Below are 19,210 nucleotides of genomic sequence, written 5' to 3' on the forward strand. Positions count from 1 at the left end.
CTAATGAAATTGTTTTCCACAAATATATTTGTTTTTCTTATGAGTGTGTTATGTGTTGAAGAGAGCCCTGATTAGATTACCACTTCATGTAAAAATGCTTCATTTGCAGGTATTTGGCATCAGGGTTATTACATAATTCAAGTTCTTTAGATACCCCTACCCTACAAACATATAGATACATATAAATACAAACACTGTTTGAATATTTTATTAAAGCTAGAGTATTTATTACACCGTTCCATTGCTCTAAAGTGGTGTATTTTACCTTCTTTGACCAGAATTGGCTAAGCTAAAACCTTTTGGCTTGTTTGGTTGTTTGATTAGTTCCCTTTTTTAAAAAAAAATCAATCTTCAGTATAATGAATTTGTATGTTAGCAAATTCCAAAGGAGAGCAGTGATTTTTTCTTTTTTTTTTTTTTGGAAGGAAGGAAGAGGGTATCATTGTAAATTAATAAACGTTTATCTTGTTGCTGTGTCTTAAACCCTTTTGAAGGAATCTTAAATTTGTATTTAATCAAGGATTAAGAAAGCAAGTGTGAGAGGTATTCAAAACCAATTTGATCATCATCTTTTTTATAATAACTGAAATGTTTTGTATTGAGTTAAATAAAACCATTTTTAAGTGGTTATAATAGCTACTGATGTGAGTGAGGGTTTTGGTTTTACACTTTGTAAATTTATTTTCGTAGGAACAAGGGCATCATGGAACTCTGTGCTAAGGGAAGCCTGCCAGGCAGAATGAGGGCCCTTACCTTGAATCAACTGGATTTGTCAAAATGGTACCAACTGTTTAGGCACTGGAATAAAATTATACTTCTGTTGATAATGGATTGTGCCTGTATTTGTTGAAAGGTAGCAATAACTCTAGTCAGGCAGTCCCCCAGGGAGTATAGAAATGAGACTATGGAATAGTTACCTGACATGCACCTGTTACATATCTTTTACACTCTGTTTACAGCTGTAATGTAGCTAATGTTTACTGAATATAATTTATGTTTCATTCTGCACATGCATTTTTGCCTCTAATTTTCATAACAAATCTAGATTTTGGTACTATTTATTATACCCATGGAGAATTAGGAAACTGAGGCTTGTGCATCATTTACATAAAGTGTAATTCAAGACATTAAGGAAATAACTTGTCTAAGGTCACACTAGAGAAAATTCAAACCCAAGCGGCTTCACTCCAGAGCCTGTGGCCTTAACCACTTTTTGTTTAAGTATTTTACCTTAAATCTGAAGCTTACTTTGGGGATAAGAGGATAAGGAACTTTTTTGCTAAGTATTTTTGTTGGCATGTCTCCTTGAAGAGACATGCAGACATGTCTCTTGTATGGTCCTGATCTAATAAAAGACATGGGAGTTAGCCTGGAGAGTTATTATTCGGAGATACCCAGCTGGATGACTTCTTAAAACTGTGCAAGTAAGTTGAATATTTCTGTGTGGTGAATGAACAGTTTTCACTTACTTTTTCCTTGGCATTTAAATTCATGATACTTTGAAATTGACATTTATTTGGGAATTACTAATTCAGCAGTGTTCCAATATAGAATATATAATTAAAGGTTAGTAAATTTAAACAAGTTTTAAATTTATGAAGTCTGTAAGATTTGGTAGGTTAAAGCAGAAGATCCCCACCCGCCCCCAATCTGAGCATCCATGTTTTTTCCTTAGAGCAAATTTGTGGAATAAGATGAATTCAGTTTTGAATATGTTCTAGAATTGTTGGGTTTGAGGGACACTGACAAGCACTAATCTAATAGATAATTTAGTGAGTGGGTTTGTAGCTCGCAGCTGAAACAGAAATGGAGACTTTCTTCTGAATTTGATATATCTGTTTACTTAAAAATCCATTTTCTAAAATAATACAGTATAAAGGATTTGTGAAGCTTTATAGGCAAAGCAATCAGAGTCCTGACTTAGAAGATAAGAATACTACTCTCAATTCTATTATATTTCAGGTTGTACGCCTTGACAGAAGGACTCAGTTTACTCATGAAAAAGTAAATCATTGATCTAGATTCGTTCTTCTATTACTTTTTAAAAAATTAATACACCTGGGCCCTGCTACTTAGATATTTCTAAGATGTACAAGTGAAACCTCTGGATCAGGAATCAGAAAATTTATTCTCAAGAACTACCTTGGTACCATAGGCTGTAGAAGTAGAACTATGCAGGAGGGAAGAACAGAGAGAAAAAGTGAAAGAAGACAGAGTCAGAGGCCTAACTAAGGCAATAAAATAATACAAAAGCTTTTGTTTACTTACACAGTTTCAGTTTATGAATTTAAAGAATAGAGAAATGAACAAAAGTTTACTTGCCAGAGCAAAGGTCTTTCTACTCCCAACAGTGGCTTAGTGATCATGGTCAGGTCGTTTCAATTTTGGTTTAATTATTAAAACACAATAGCAGTGTTAGAAGTGCTAGAAAGAACAGGTGCATGATTGGCGAGGAGAAGAAAGTGAAAAGTAACTTTACATAGAGCCTACATAGATGTATTCGCATTGGTTATTGTTACCATGTCACTTTACTTACAAACATGGATTTTGGAACAGCCTATTTAGATTTTAATCTCTTATAGAGAAGCTTCTGTATCAGGATACATCCTTCATTTCTAGTTTTACTTTCTTAACTGTGGTTTTTCAAATTCAGGTTTTCTCTTTATCAAAAGTATTTGTCATTATTTTATAAACTGTATTTTATATAGCATAATATAAAATGATATTTAAGATAATGTGACATTAATATAATTTTTTTTATTATTGTGGCACATTCGCATAATTACAAAAGAAAGTTTGGACAATGGTTACTTCCCAGAACAGATTTCTTGTTTATTTGTTTTTTTTGTTTTGGCATGGGCAGGCACTGGGAATCGAACCTGGGTTTCCATCATGGCAGGCGAGAACTCTGCCACTGAGCCTCCATTGCCCACACTTTCCGAAGAAATTTTACTGTAATTATCTTGCATATTCCCTTGCAAATTTTAGGTACTCAAACATTTATTCAATTGAATTAGGGTGACCTAATTTTCAAATGTGAGACAGTGTACACAGCTAGTGCTAATTTAGATGGTTTGGACAGTAAGTGTTGTATTTCTGAAGGAAGTGATCCAAAGAGGTCAAAACATAGAGGTTGGGAGTGTTGGTGAAAGAAGTGAGACTTGAGTTGAGCATTGAAGAAAGAGGATGGGGATTGAGGAAAGGAAGGAGTACTCTAGGCATAAAAGCAGTAATAGAAGTTGAGAAGGGAAGAGGCAGAAATTAATTTGGTTTGTATAAAGGGCCATGAGAAAACAGGACTAGGATACATGTATTGGACTGGGTAATAATTTAAGGAAAAAGATATAAATAATATTTATCCAGGGCAAAATGTGCATCTTATGTTTATATATCTGTGATCAGTTTAGGTCAAGGCATTTCTCCCCCCTGTAAATCTGGTTACTGAGCAGAAACTACCCGAATGAGTTAAAAATAATTTCCCAATGTTGGAGGTGTGATTTGTTTTCCTTGATATCATTCGTAAAGGAAGTGGAATGTTTGAGTACAAGAAAGTACTGGGTTCGGAACCAGCTTAGTGAATAGAAATAGTGGTTAAATTAAGTTTTTATGACTGATTTTATTCTGCTTTCTAGTTGAGGAAATCACAGTCATCCTTGATGGCCCCTACAACCAGAATATCTAGGGAATCGGCTTTCCAGAAACTAGGAAATTTGTAAGTCAGTTGGTTAGCACGTACTAGTTGGATTTAATATTCGAGGACAACTGACAGCTTCATTGCCCAACTTGTCTCTGTGGTCATCCTTTCCTTGGAGTCAACTGTCTTTTTTTTTTTGAAGTATTAATATTAAAATTGTAAACATTATTTCAAAGAACTAGATGTTATTTTTTGTGATTACTTTTATGTCTTTGTCTTTTTATGTCAGATTTATACCATGGAAATATGATGTGGTTTTAAATGATTATTGACAAACTCTTAAGTTTAATTTTTTCCTCTTTTATAATAAGTACAGGTAGGTTTTTGTTTGTTTTGTTTTTAAATAGACAAGCTTCTTTGACAGGCAATTTCTAAAAATCATGTCTCCTTCCACTATGACATTGTTTTCACTCTAAAGTTGCATTTCTGTTTTTCTACTATTGTAAAGTGCAGTTCTTTGCATGTTCTAATTTGCCATGACGTGGTCAAGAGCTGTTTCCTTCCTGTTGCTTGCAAGCCTGTGCTAGAGATAAGAATATATTTCATTGCGTTAAAAAAGAAGTCACTGAAGACAGGCTTAAGCATGGTAACTCTTAAAGCATTCTACTTACCAGAAGCCTTTTTAAAGAAGAGAAAGTGGGCTTTTGTTTTCTGCTTATTTTTAAAAGCTATTAAAATAATACTTACTAAATCTTAAATCTTATTAAAGGTTTAAACCGATTTTACATCTTATGCTTATATTAGGCCAAACTAGGGATGTTGTCTGAATGTTTCTATGAAGACGGAAATATACATTATGAAATTACTCACGGAGTTGTAGTTCCTATGTAGAAAAGAAGGAAAGCATTTATGTTTTTTTATTGCAGGTACAAAAATAGTTACTGTTAGATGGCCTCTTCTGATTTTGTCTTTTAATGTTTAGTACTTCAGCTTAACTGGGGGGAGAGATCTCATTTTAACTAATGAAAGGTGATCTTGTTTTAGCAGGAATGATGTCTTTAAAAAATATATATTTAACTTAAAGCCTGTGTTCATTAGTTATGTTGATTATATTTTTAAAACAACAGAAACAATACTTTAGAGATACTGCCTTTTGTATCAGTTGTTATATTTTGAGTTGTTACAATTGCTTTTTAATAACTAACTTAAAGCTTTTGTTTTTTTCAGGTCAGAAAATTACAGAGAAGAAAAATTGCCACAATTTGAATAGAGTATCAGTGAGCTAAGAAAACTTCAAGCACTTTTCCTAAAGAAAAGCTGGGTAAACAGGAACTTGATAGAGTTAGTTGTGGATTTTTTTACTCCAATTTTGTCGCTGGACTCTGCCACCTGATACTTGAACTCGTTTGAAATTTTTCCCATGTGGATCTAAGGGGAATGCTTTATTATGGCTGCTGTTGTCCAACAGAACGACCTAGTATTTGAATTTGCTAGTAACGTCATGGAGGATGAACAACAGGTATGAGACCCAGAAAAAAATTACATTTTAATAAATTTATTTTTATGATTTATCCAATTGTATCTAAAAATTATTTGCTTCAAAAGACAACAGAGGGTGGGCCATGGTGGTTCAGCTGGCAGAGTTCTCCCCTGCCATGCCAGAGACACAGGTTCGATTCCTGGTGCCTGCCCATGTTAAAAAAAAAAAAAATACAATAGAAGAAATTTTGTTAAAGTGAAAATTTAGAAAGTAAAGATTTGGATTTAATGTATTCTTAGTACTTAAAAAGTACTAATTAAATAATAAATTAATAATCTTATCCTTAGCAGTGATGTGATGACATTCAGGAAGTAATACCTGTGGTGTTTTCTGTGAAACGAAATGTAGCATTAAATGCCTTAAGTAATTATGTCAGAATACCTTGAAGAGTATAAAAGTTTTAGAGGACATACTAATAGGACTTGAAAAAAATTTTTTTTGTAGTATAATATAGGCTTGGTGATTAACAGTTGCTTGTAATTATATGGATTTATACTGTTTTTAATATATATGATTAATTAACATTATAAGTATGGGCTCTTTTTTCTATAGGAAGAAAAGATGTTAGCAGTCCCATAATCATACATCATTTCAGTCAAAAGCATGTGACTTTGAGGAAGTTACTTACTTCTCTAGATCTAGGTTTCATCATCTGTAAAATGAAGAGATTGGACTGAAGAATTTTTAAATAGGCTCTTTTCATTGACTTTGTACAAGATGTCCAATTACTGTTTCCATAATGTAATAAAAAGATCTGAGAGAAATTGAGTAAAGGATCTAAGATTAATTCTAGTCTTTTTTTGTTGGGCTAGGGTTTCTTGGGACTTTGTATTTTCTGAGTTAATTGAAAAAATATTTGCTTTGCTTCTAATTTAAGCAGTTTTATGGCGAATGTGTAAAATAGGATGTGGGAGAAATGGTGTGTTGGAGAGGCTGAATCTACTGGGAATAATCTGTTAGAGGCCAGAAGGTTTAATTAAATATTTTTAATAAAGTTGATTTTTTACTGAAGTAAGCCTAATTCCAAATACTTTTAATTTTCAGTAGGTCAGTCATGAAATATCATGCTTTTTTTCCCAGAAACATAATTACTACAAATAATGAAATTGGTTCCTACTTTCGGTAGGGCATTATAATTTCTTTGCTGTTTGTATTGGGCATTGAAGTGACAGAATAAAAAGTTTATAGATAAGCCTTAAAAAGGTGAAAATTTGGATTAAGGTGCCTTTGGTCAGGGAGGAAAAATTTTGAGAGAGGACTTCTTGGTTCCGTTTAAAACTATTTAGTAGTTATTTGGATTTAATCTAGAAAAGATAGAAAAAAAAATATTTGAGGGAGAGAAAGTATTTTGAATTTGTTTTAAGGTGAGATGTTTATGTAGAGGTTTTTGTTTGCGGCACATCCCTCTTAGAGGAGAGATGCTGTTTTAGGTCCCAGGCTTGATGTGGTAAGATTTGATCTCAGGATGTGGTTACAGAGAACAAAGCTCTCAGCCTTACCCTGGTATGCTGTAGTGCAGTGGTTCTGACACACTTTTGACCATGAGAAATACATTTTGCATTATGATACAGTATATATACATGTTTCTGTATAGCCTTAAGGTTTCTTCAATATGTTTGATGTGCATAGTTTATTTTGTTCAGTCAGGTTAGCAATGTCTTTGTATAAGGAGATGAGGTAAGCATTATTATCCTCATCTTACAATGAGGAAATAAGGACAGAGAGGTTAAGTGACTTGCCTGAAGTCATATAACTAGGCTTAGAGTTCTTCAGTCTATGACCATGCGCATAATGGAACATAACAGACTTAACTGACAGTGGGGGATGGGGGTGAAGTTGATCCTGTGGTGTCAGTCTTATTAGTGTGTTATCTAACTTATGGCTTTACTTCCTGTTTTTTGGTTGATTGGTTGGTTGGTTAAATTTGTTTTTAATTTTAAAGGCAATAAGTATGTGAATTATAAAAAAAGTCACCTAATGCAAAAATATATAAAATAAATAGTGAATATTTCTCTTCATTCTTACTCCCTAATCCTCTTCTCCTCCCGGGAAGAAATCAGTAGATCAGACAAAAATCTAAACAAAGTAACAATATGCATGCATAAAAACCTGCATATAAAGATTGCTTTTTAGATACAAATGAAATAAAGCTAAAACGTTTTCATGATTTTTTTTTCCCATTAAATGATTTATAAATATTTGTGCGTTTCTATCTTAGCTCTACCTCATTTATTTTTCTACATGATGGACAGACCACTATTTTACCAATCCCTGATCAGGGGCAATTGGCTGTTACTAGTATTTTACTCTTATATTCAGTATTACAGTGAACTTTTTTTGGACATAGTAGATCTATAATGGTTAGGAGCTAAAGTACTGAAATCAGAACGACTGGGTTTGAATCCTGGCTCCACTGCTTGCTACCTTGAAGACCTTAGCGAGTTACTTAACCCCCACTGTACCATAGTTTCCTCTTCTGCAAAACAGAGAAAATAATAGGCCCTATGTTATAGGGTTGTTGTGAGAATCAAATGGGTTGAGGTTTATAGAGAATTGTGCCTGCCATCTAGCTAATATCTAGTATTTTGTTATTGCTTCTGTGTACACATAGTCTATCTTTGAACATTTGTGTGATTATTTCTGTAGGATTTCTAAAAGTAGAATTATTGAGTTTATCAAAAGCATAAACATACTACCAACTTATTTTTCCAGAAGACTATGCCAATTTCTAATGACACTAATAGTGTAGTTCCCTGTTCCATTACTAACACAAATCCTGTTGTTTGGAGGGTAGGGCAGTCCTGTGGGTGAAAATAGTATTTCCTTACCACTAGTGAGGTTGAGCATCTAGTTTTTATTCAGCAATTTATTTATTGTTCATTTGAATTTTCTTTGAATTATTTACTATTATCCTTTTGCCCAGTACTTCTTTACATATTGTGGACATTAAATCAGTCTCATTGTCTTCTAGCTAATCCATCAGATCGTTAATGGTTAATCCTGTATTTGTTATACTCAATACATGTTTTCTCTTAATCTGGTACTGTCTTTTAAAATGCTGTATTGCGCCCTATAGAAATTTTAAATATTCATGTCATAAAATTTATCACTATTTTCATTTATTTGTTTTTTCAGTGTCTAGATTTGTGCCTTGTTTCAGAATGCTTTTCTCATCCCTAAGATTATTAACTATTCTCTTTATATTTTCTTCTCATGTTTTATGTGTTTAGCTCTTTAGTCCATTTGGAATTTAGTTTTGTATGATGTGATGTATAGGGGTCTGACTGAGAAGTAGGGGAGTTGGCTCTTTCATTTATTGACAGTTCTCTCATTTCACCACTAAAACTCCCACCTTTGTTATACACTGAATTGCCACATATACACTTCAGTTTTGAGCTCACTAGTATATTCTGTTTCCTTGGACTCTTTTTTATATTGTGCCAGTATTGTTTGAATTAGTATCACTATATTATTTAATATCTGATAAACTATTTCCCTCCCAAAATTGGTGTAAATTATTGAATGAGTTTTAGAATTGGCTTGCTAAGTTACATAAAAACACTGTTTGGATTTTGACTTTTCAAAGTTAAAAAGTAATTGTCTTTTAAAGTGGTTCCTTCTGTTTTAAGATCCTGTACTGATTTATTTGATTGTCTGAAAAACCATTCTTTATAAAATTACCATTTGGCACCAGATTAGTGTATGTTTCCTGTTTTCAGTTATTTTCTGTGGTTATAAATGTACTAGTCTAAAGGAACTGACATCATTAATGTCCAGTTGGCAGTCCTTGATCATTTCTCTTAAATCAGTTTGTACTCAACAAGATTTCTTGAAGCATCTTTGAGCAGAGTCAGAGCAACACTGTCACTATTGAATTGCAGGGTACTTTTTATTTGGAGGTATCTTTATTTGATGGTACCTTCTTAAACTGGTGTGTTCACCGGATGAATGTATGAAAATAAAAAGAAATCTGAGGAGTGCATGGGTAGTTCAATGGGTAGAATTCTTGCCTACCATATGGGAGACCTGGGTTCAATTCCCAGCCTATGTACTTCGGTAAAAAAACAAAACCATTCAACAAATGAAATGTGACCCCCACCGTACAGCATACAAAAAAAAAAAAAAAAAAGGAAAGCTGAAAGCTGTGGATATGAGTTTCTTAAAGAGAAGAAAGCTTGATTATATGTGCAAATGTTGTAGAAGTTGTTAATTTAATGAAAAGGAAGTTTTGTCTTATTATTACCCTATATAGTTTTTAGACTTCAAAAGTAGAATTTCTGACAAATCATAAATAGTTATTTATGCTTATCAGATTCAGAATATAGATTAGAAACCTTGTGACATGCTTTGTAAAAGTAAACAAGTGGAACAAATATTTTAATAGAACCCTGTCATAATACTATAAGAAGGTAGCCTTAGAATTTTCTTTCTTAGGATGTGAATTGGCTTGCCCTTAACTGCTTATTCCCAGAGGTTAAATGGTACCAGAATTTTGCTGTCTTTTAACAGGCCATCCAATGATTCTCATGCAGTATTTGGGAATCGCTGCTGAGGATAGCAGCGGTAAATGCAGAGTGCTGTGGATACAGAGAATGAGCCACTGACACATTGCCAGTTTAGGAAAGTCTCCCTGTGGAAACAACACTTGAACCCAATCTTGAAAAAAGATCTAATTTATCTGACAGATGAAGAAACAGAAGTGTTTCAAAGTAGTAAGAAGTACTAAAATGTTTATTGGCTTTCTCTTGTCTGTATAATCTATCCAAACACCTTCACCTACAGTTAAAGTTTTTTGGTGTGACTTTCATATACTTTTTTATTTCTTGTACTGCTTTCTAGAGAATCTTCATGTTTATAAAACATTTATCAATCTAGTAGTGACTACTATGATATTGGTTATCTAGTTAGTTTTTAAGTAAACATTTACATGTAAAGTTTCCTACACGCCCCCAGACTTATTTGTTTCTTTACCAATAACTGAGTCTGTTCACACATAGCCTCACACACTAGCCTACCACTATATTAAGCTTTTCAAGTGGGTGCTCCGGTAAGAAGGTTAAGATTATTTTTACTAACTATTTTACATTTGAATATGTATGGCCAAGTTGTACTTTAACCGGTTAAAAAACAAATCTGGGCAAATACTAAAGAAAGCCAATTGTTATAAAAGACCTAAACTGGGTTCACACTTGCTTAGTCAATTCCACATGTAATTAAAATGGAATTTCCAGCGTTATCTTGAGAAAGTCTGGAGAAAAGACCATTTTACTTAAACTTTTCTATTTTTTGATGATGCTGTTGTGCAAGAAAGATGTCAGGTTTCTTCAGAAAAACTCACCTTTGCTGGAGCCAGCAGATGTAAAAGAAGCTTTTGAGGTTGTAATTCTGATACTATGTTCATTAAGAAGTTAACTGTGGGGGTTGTTGGTGTCACTGCTGCCATCATCATACCACCCCCTAGGATCTCAGTGAAGCTAGATGATGCTCCAGAATGGGAGACAAGCCAGTTTGGGAGCAGATTGGATCCAGCTTCATTCAGCGTTACTACCAGTTATTTGATATTGACAGAAAGTATATTGATGCATCATGTCTTACGTGGAAAGGACAGCAATTCCAGGGGAAAGCTGCCATTGTGGAGAAATTGTCTCGCTTTCCATTCCGGAAAATCCAACACAGTATCACAGTGCTGGATTGTCAGCCTACACAGGTAGTTGCATCATCAGCACGATCGTAGGCCAGCTCAAGGCCAATAAAGACCCCATCATGGAGTTCCATTTGGTACTCCTATTAAAGAACATTGACAACAGTTGGGTTTGCACCAGTGACATGTTCAGGCTTACCCTGAGGCCTCCCAGCCAAACACTCATGATGTTTCCTCCTCCTCTTCCTCTTCCCTACACTATTCATACTCCAGTGGATATTCCAAATATCATACCCAAACGAGCAGGACTGCAGTGGGAGTGGTTTCAGTGTGCTGCTGCCACTGAGGTGTTGTGCATGATGTTTGGATGCTAGACTAGTTGCATTAAAAAAAAAAAAAAGTTTGTTTTCTACCAGCATGTGCCTTGGAAAGACTTAAGTAATGCAAAAGGTTGTCTTGTTTTTTTAATCTACTGACAAGTTGCTTGCATAACCCAAAGAAGTGAAGGAGAAAGCAGCTGCCTCATAGCCCAGGTATTGATTTGTTCAGATGTTTCAATACCTCATTATACAGTGAAACCATGGAAATTTTCTTAAACAAAACAAAACAAAAAAGAAGTAGTTAATTGCGTGTGTACGTGTATTTAAATCCAAACTTTAATTGAAATGAAACTTTCATTATGACTATAGTTTATCTGTGAGATCCTATATTAATAATCTATCCTTCTGGTTAAGCTTGTGGATTCTGAAGTCTGATTGACTACCTGGGTTCAAATTTCAGTTCTACATCTTCCTAGCTTCTGGATTTGGTAGGTGTAAACAACACTGCATACTGTTGTGGTGGAGATTAAAAGGGATAAAACATATGAAATTCTTAACATAATAACTTCATCATTATCATCATTTTATTTTTACTTTGTTACATTTTTTTTTATTTTATTCTATTTATTATATGGAAAACTTCAAAGATAGTGTTGGAGGAGAACACGTCACATAACAGTGTAGTTAAGTTTTAATCAAATCAAGGAAGTAATATTTATCTAAATTATGGTATGTGTAGCAGGTATGTAATAGATAAAAACTAGGATATTGAAGAACAAGAACCACTGGGAGCTTTTTTTCCAGTTACTACAGTGCTAAGAAACATGAGCAAAGTGTCTTATGACACCCTGTTACAAGGCGGTGCAGGAAGTCCTGCATGGGAACCAGGGCAATGCTGCCAGAAGTTATTGGAAATGGTGGAACTGCAGATCAGCTTAAAGAACTATGACCCTCAGATGGATAAATGTTTCCTCGGTACCATCAGGCATAAAGTCTCCTTCCCGCCCCAAGTTCTCTGTGTGTGTCCGGGGGGACCAGCAGCACTGTGATGAGTGCAGGGCTATGGATGTTCCCCATATGGACATCAGCGCTCTAAAGAAACTCATTCAACAAAAATAAGAATTTGGTGAAGAATTTGGCCAAGAAGCATTATGCCTTTTTGGCCTCTGAGTCCCTGCACAAACAGATTCCATGAATCCTGGGCCTAGGACTGTGTAAGGCTTACAAGTTCCCTTCCATGCGGACCCACAGTGAGAACATGGTGGCCAGAGTTGATGAGGTGAAATCCACAGTCAAGTTCCAGATGAAGAAGGTACTGTGCCTAGCTGTGGCTGGTGGCCACATGAAAATGACAGATAACAAACTTGCGTACAACATCCACCTGGCTGTCAACTTCCTGGTATCACTGCTCAGAAAGAATCGGTAGAATGTTTGGGCTTTATATATCAAGACCACCATGGGCAAGCCCTAGACCCTGTACTAAGGCACTACTCAATAAATCCTCTTGACACGCACACACACACACACACACACACACACACACACAGAAAAAAGAACTATTGAGAAGGGAAGGAACTAATAGAGGCACGTTTTGAAATACTGTACCTTGATGCTGCTTTTGGTATTAACCTCTGTGCCAAGAAAACATGACCTACTTTAATTTTAATTTTGCCTAATCTGTATTCTTTCTAGTTTACTAATTCTTCTTATGTATGTTTTAATTCTCACAAATCACCCCATAATAGAGCTAGTGTTCTTTTCATTTTGTATAGGAGAATATAATGTTGAATTTCTTACCACATAGCTAGACCTATATTAGAATCTTCACCTAGAATAGATTCCTAGGACAAGGTACACCCAGAGTAATTACAGTTCAAAATAATCTAGCTTATTTACTAAAGGTATCTGAATTCCAATTCTGATTTAATAACTTTTGGACAGTATCTGTCAGTGAATAATTTGCCTTATTAGCTATTCATTTATTTCCTCATTGTTTATAGTTCTTTTAAGGAGTGAGTGGGAACTGTGTGGGATTTGATATATTACTTGAGCTACTGCACCAAAGTATTTTAAACATTTTTGGATGATGTAGTAATCTAGATTTGGTATTTTGTTTAAAATGAAAATGTAACATAATTCAAGAAACTGAAAAAATTGCCAAGGAATAATCCCCACATGCACAAAGCTGATAGATGCAAACAGTTTCGTGGGTAAGCTACTTTAAACTTTAATGAACTATTTAAACAATTTCAGTTCAGAGAAAAGTTTCTTAATTCATTTATGTGAAGCCAGCCTGACACTAATACCAAAGTTTGGCAATTTGCATGCACACAGGAACAGTTGGGTGTATTTTATTTAAATGTAATAGGTATTTTGTTTATATAATGAGTTAATAGTTATTGTCTCTTACTCTTGTGTAATATACTTTTTCTCTTTTGCTCATAACAGTAATCCAGTATTGCATGGCAGTTGTTTCCTCCATTTTACAAATAAGGAAAACCTTTGTATTGAAGAATCTTAGTGAGGTTGAATTAATGAATATTGCCCCAAACTTTTAACCATCATGGTAGGATGGTACAAGATAAGAGTAATTTTTAAGGAAAAAAAGAATCTGGACGTATATTAAATAAGCTGTCCTTGACAAAGACTGTATCTTGAGTAAGAGGGATTTTTCCCTTTCTTTCAAATACATTCATGCATTAAATTTTTTAAAAACTAGGTCCTTATATAACACTTATGAACCAGTGTGTTGGACAGCCTGTGCTACAACTGCATTGATTTTCCTATCTGGTTGCTAAAACTACTTTTAGTTTTCTTATAAACATAAGATGATTATTTGTTACTCAACAGAAATATTCTCTTTTGCAGATAACAAAGGTGTTTTAGTGGCAGGTTTTGCAAATTGTGTAGGGGATGTGGGTGTGAATCACAGGAAACTTTGTGCTGGAGAGCTATTGCACAATCCTGACTTGTTTTAGGTTTGAATTCCTGAAATAATTTAAAATGCACTTTAGAAACTGGTAGCAGTGTAGGCCATTGCGGAGGGAAACTATATGCAGAGATGTAAAATAATGTTTTATATACTCTTGGAATCTGAATATGTTCATGTATTACATATTAATATTTTTAAAATGTACTTTGGGAACTTGTTTAAAGGATTTCAATTTTGATTCATTTTGTTTACTAATCACTCTAAAGCTTTTTTGTTTTTAATCCATATAAATATGCTGTATTTAGAGATTTCCCTTTATTTTATTATGGTTTATTTGAGGCATTGAAGAAAAATAGCATCGTATTATTTGATATAATCCCAGCTTTCCACCCCACCCCCAAATGTTCTGCTTGCACCTCTGCCCCAGAATAGTGCTCCAAGTTGAGAGTAACTAAAAAAAACTGAATGGAAGACTTCTTCAAGTTCTATTTATCCCATGATCCTCTGCTTTTTAACTTTTTATTGAACTAAAGTATATATGCAAAAATATGCACAAATCATAAATATACACCTTGATAAATTATCGCCAAGTGATCACACACATATACGCAGTTTCTGCTTTGAATTGAAGCTAAATGATTGTTGCTGAATATAGATGGTTAAATTTGTTCAGTTTTCTGAAAGTGGTATTCTTTAAAAATTTAAAACATGTCTGTCAGTGTGAGATTATAGTAAGCCAAGTTTTAAGAATTTTTTTCTATCTAAGTCAAATGAAAGGGTTTCATCATCAATATTTTATTAAATGCTTACTAATGCCATGCAGTATGACAAGTGATTTATTTACAGTTATTTAATTCTTATAGTGCCCTGGGGAGATCTTACTATTCTTGTTTTAGATGGACAAGAAAACTACAGCTTAGAGGGACTAAATAATTACCTAATTTCAAATACCTAATTTCAAATTTCATGTTGGAGTCAGGACTTAAATAAGGGTCTTTCTGACTCCAGAACCTGAACACTTAACTGTTACACCTTGTTTCACCTTGTGTATGTGTAGTGTACCTGCTACATAATATAAAATATTGTCAGGTCATGTTGTGATAGAGTAGCATTGGTTTTTTGCTTATTTATTTTCAATCAAAGGCGAAGGAGTCATTTCAGGAATCAGTCAGATTCCTGAAATTGCCTCTGAACACTGCCTTCAGAGGTCCTCAAGGCAGTGTTCTTTAGGATGAGTTGGAATACAGGGTGCAGGAATTTGTCCAAAGATGTTTTCAAAGTGGTTAGACTGATTTTGTTCCCTATTTATTGGAGTGGTGGAGCTATTGAAAATTATGATAACTAAGGCCCCAAGCCACTTTTGTCTTGAGGCAAAGAGATATTGTATAAAGTGTTTGGAATTATGCTCATTTTGTACCACCTAATAAAGGAATATCTGCATTGGGGAGAAATTTTAAAGGCAATTTTTAAAAAATATTTTTATTTTGATATCTTCCCACATATACGGTCCATCCAAAGTATAAAACCAAGGACCGAATTATATATTTGAATGTTGTTATAAGGGGAAATTTTAGGCTGTATAAATGTTACTAGAATAAAAAATTTTAAAACAAAATGAAACAAAATAATTTACAGGCAGAATCCTCAACAAACTGAATCTAGCAATATATAAATTGATTTATACCCCTTGGGAAAAAAAAAGAAATAAAAATATATTATGTAAAAACAAAACAAAAAAACAATGGTTCACAATATCATCATACAGTTGTGTATTCATCACTGTTCTAGGTTGCTAGTTCCTGGAATGCAGTATACCAGAAACAGAATGGTATAAAACAGAAATAAATGGTATAAACAGAAATTCCCTTTTTTAAAAAAGGGAATTTAATAAGTTGCTAATTTGTAGTTCTAAGACCATGGAGATGTCAGATTAAAGCAAGTTTATAAAAATGTCCAAATTAAGGCACCAATAAGAGGTTACCGTCACTTAAGAAAGTGATGAAGTTCAGGGTTTCTCTCTCAACTGGAAAGGCATATGGCGAACATGGTGACATCTGCTAGCTTTCTCTCCAGGCTTCCTATTTCATGAAGCTCCCCCAGGGGCGTTTTCCTTCTTCATCTCCAAAGGTCTCTGGCTGTTCTCATGGCTCTGCTCTCTTGTGGTTCTGTTGTTTTTTCCAAAATGCTTTCTCTTTGTAGGGTTCCAGTAAACTAATCCCAGGACCCAATTGGAATGGGTGGAGTCACATCTCTGTCTAATCTAAGGTTAATACTCGCAGTTGGGTGGATCACATCTCCATGGAGATAGTCTGATCAGAAGATTCCAATTTATATTATTGAATAGATATTAAAAGAGATGGTTGCTCCTGCAAGATTGGATTAGGATTAGAGCATGGCTTTTCTAGGGTACATAATCTTTTCAAACCACCATAATCACCATGATCATCTTTTAGAACATTTGTATCATTCCAGAAAAAGACGAAAGAAAAAACTCATACATCCCATACCTCTTATCTCTCCCTCTCATTGACCACTAGTATTGCAATCTACCCAATTTTTTTTTTACCACTTCTCTTGCCCCCATTATTTTCTTTTTTTGTCCTTATTATTATTTTTTTTAACTCATCTGTCCATACCCTGGATAAACCTTCAACATCACACATAAGGTTTTCACAAACACACAGTCACATTGTAAAAGCTGTAGTTATACGATAGTCTTCAAGAATCAAGGCTGCTATAATACGGTTCTACAGTTTCAGGTACTTCCATCTAGCCACTCCAATACACCATAAACTAAAAAAGGATAGCTATATAAGGCATTAGAATAACCTCCAGGATAATGTCTCAACTCTGAAATTTCTCAACCACTGAATTTTATTTTGTCTCATTTTTTACCCCTTTTGGTCAAGAAGGCTTTCTCAGTCTCATGATGCCAGCTCCCCAGCTCATCCCTGAGGGTCCTGTCCCATGTTGCCAGGAAGACTAGACGCCTGGGAGTCATATCCCACTTAGGGTGAAGGGTAGTAAGTTCACCTGCTGAGTTGGCTTAGAAAGAGGCCACTCTCCCTCCAGCCAACATGACGAGCAGTCTCACCACCCTCCCCTTCTCTGCATGGGACATGACTCCCAGGGGTGTGTATCTTCCTGGCACCATGGGACAGAGATCCTGGAATGAGCTGAGACTCAGCATCAAGGGACTGAGAAAAACCCTAGAATGAGCTGAGAATTAACATCAAGGGATTGAGAGAACCTTCTCCACCAAAAGGGGGAAGAGTGAAATGATACTAAGTGTCAATGACTGAGAGATTCCAAACAGAGTGGAGAGGTTATCCTGGAGGTTATTCTTACGCATTAAGTAGATATCACCTTGTTGTTCCAGATGTAGTGGAGAGGCTGGAGGGAACTGCCTGAAAATGTAGAGCTGTGTTCCAGTAGCCATGTTTCTTGATGATGATTGAACAATGATATAGCTTTCACAATCACAGTTCACTCTGTGAATGTGAAAACCTTGTGTCTGATGCTCCTTTTATCTACCATATCAACAAACGAGTAGAACATATAGAATAAAGATAAATAATAGGGGGAACAAATGTTAAAATAAATTTAGTTTGAAATGCTAGTGGTAAATGAAAACGAGGGGTAAGGGGTGTGGTATGTATAACTTTTTTTTCTCTATTATCGTTTTATTTCTTTTCTATTGTCTTTTTATTTCTTTTTCTAAATCGGTGCAAATGTTCTAAGAAATGATGAATATGCAACTATGTGATGATATAAGAATTACCGATTATATATGTAGAATGGAATGATATCTTATTGTTTTGTTAATTTTTTTTTAATTAATTAAAAAAAATGATCCAGGAAAAAAAAAAAAGAAAGAGAGGCCACATCTGAACAACAAGAGAGGTTTTCTGGGGGTGACTCTTAGGCATAGTTATAAGTTTGCTTAGCTTCTCCTTTGCAGGAATAAATTTCACAGGGGCAAGCCCCAAGATTGAGGGCTCAGTCTATTGAATTGTTTGTTCCCACTGCTTGTGAGAATATCAGGAATTCCCCAGATGGGAAGGTTGAATATTTCCTCTTTTCTTCCCAGTCCCCCAAGGGGACTTTGCAAATACTTTTTTATTCTCTGCCCAAATTACTCTGGCATGTATTGGGGCATCACACTAACCTATACAAACCAATAAAATGTCATGCCCTATTCAGGATTCCATGTGATTATGGTCTTTGAATAATCTGACCATACAAGTTGTTAGATAATGCATTACCCAAAATATAATTTTATACCAAATAAATCTTTCTTCCTTTGGTGTCACACAGAAGTTGAAATTTTAAAGTATGGACAATGTTATTCTTTACCATGTATTCTTATTTACCTTAGTCCCATACAGGTCAGGTTCATTCATATCTCTAGCTGAAGTTTGATTGCTTTTTCAACTTTTTTAAACAGTTGCTGTATGGGATAAGGCTGACTTTTATAGCTTTAGAGCTCTAATTCTGAGTCTCACATATTCCAGAAATACCCGAAGTTTGAGGGAACAACCAGGTTATACACAAATAGCTCAGTATCTCAGAATTTGGAAATAACAGTGTCAGCTCCAGAATAGATGTGATTGCTGTAAAAGCTTATAATCTAGGATTTATAGTAGGCCTTATCCTAATAACCCATGCTTTCAACTTCAGTTCTCAGAGTTTGTGTATTATTGTTAGTCCATATGAGTGAGGTATGATAATACTTGTCTTTTTGTTTCTGACATTTCATTCAACATCCTGTCCTTAAGGTTCATTCACCTAGTTACATGCCTCACAACTTCTTTCCTTCTTGCAGTAGTCCGTTGTATGTAAGCACCACAGTTCCCCCTTCCTTTCTCAGTCATTGTACCCTTAGGCTACCTCCATCCATTGCTGCCAAGAACCTCAGTGTGCAAACTTCCATTCATGTCCCCACTCTTAGTTCTTCCAGATATATACCTAACAACAGGGTTGTAGATCATATGGCAACCCCACCTCTAGGCTCCTGTGGAACTACTATGCTGTTAAAGGCAGTTTTTAAACCTGCTTGTCTTTTCCAGAAAACACTTGATATTTATTTCATTTTAAGCTATTTCGTAGAGTATCTTGGCAAGATGTTCCACAATAGTCACGT

At 34.7% G+C, this 19,210-nt stretch overlaps 1 protein-coding gene and 2 pseudogenes across 9 annotated transcripts in view; all 3 read left to right on the forward strand.

The window, feature by feature from the left end:
• The window catches only part of ELF1 (E74 like ETS transcription factor 1), a 174,123-nt gene that overhangs the window by 72,714 nt on the left and 82,199 nt on the right, over positions 1–19,210 (forward strand). For 5 of the 9 annotated variants that reach the window (XM_077158375.1, XM_077158374.1, XM_077158382.1 and 2 more), the window contains exon 2: positions 4,862–5,153. In XM_077158375.1, coding sequence (XP_077014490.1) covers positions 5,082–5,153 — 72 coding nt within the window. In that variant the 5' untranslated portion in view covers positions 4,862–5,081. Of the gene's footprint in view, positions 1–3,152; positions 3,713–4,052; positions 4,331–4,365; positions 4,561–4,861; positions 5,154–19,210 lie in introns of those variants that run through there. The other 4 variants (XM_077158379.1, XM_077158377.1, XM_077158376.1 and 1 more) reach the window with 4 other exon arrangements.
• Positions 5,196–11,200, forward strand: LOC143681389 (nuclear transport factor 2 pseudogene; annotated as a pseudogene).
• LOC143681388 (large ribosomal subunit protein uL1 pseudogene) lies at positions 11,960–12,606 on the forward strand (annotated as a pseudogene).

Source organism: Tamandua tetradactyla, chromosome 4, assembly GCF_023851605.1.
Source record: "Tamandua tetradactyla isolate mTamTet1 chromosome 4, mTamTet1.pri, whole genome shotgun sequence".
NCBI classification, from domain to species: domain Eukaryota; kingdom Metazoa; phylum Chordata; class Mammalia; order Pilosa; family Myrmecophagidae; genus Tamandua; species Tamandua tetradactyla.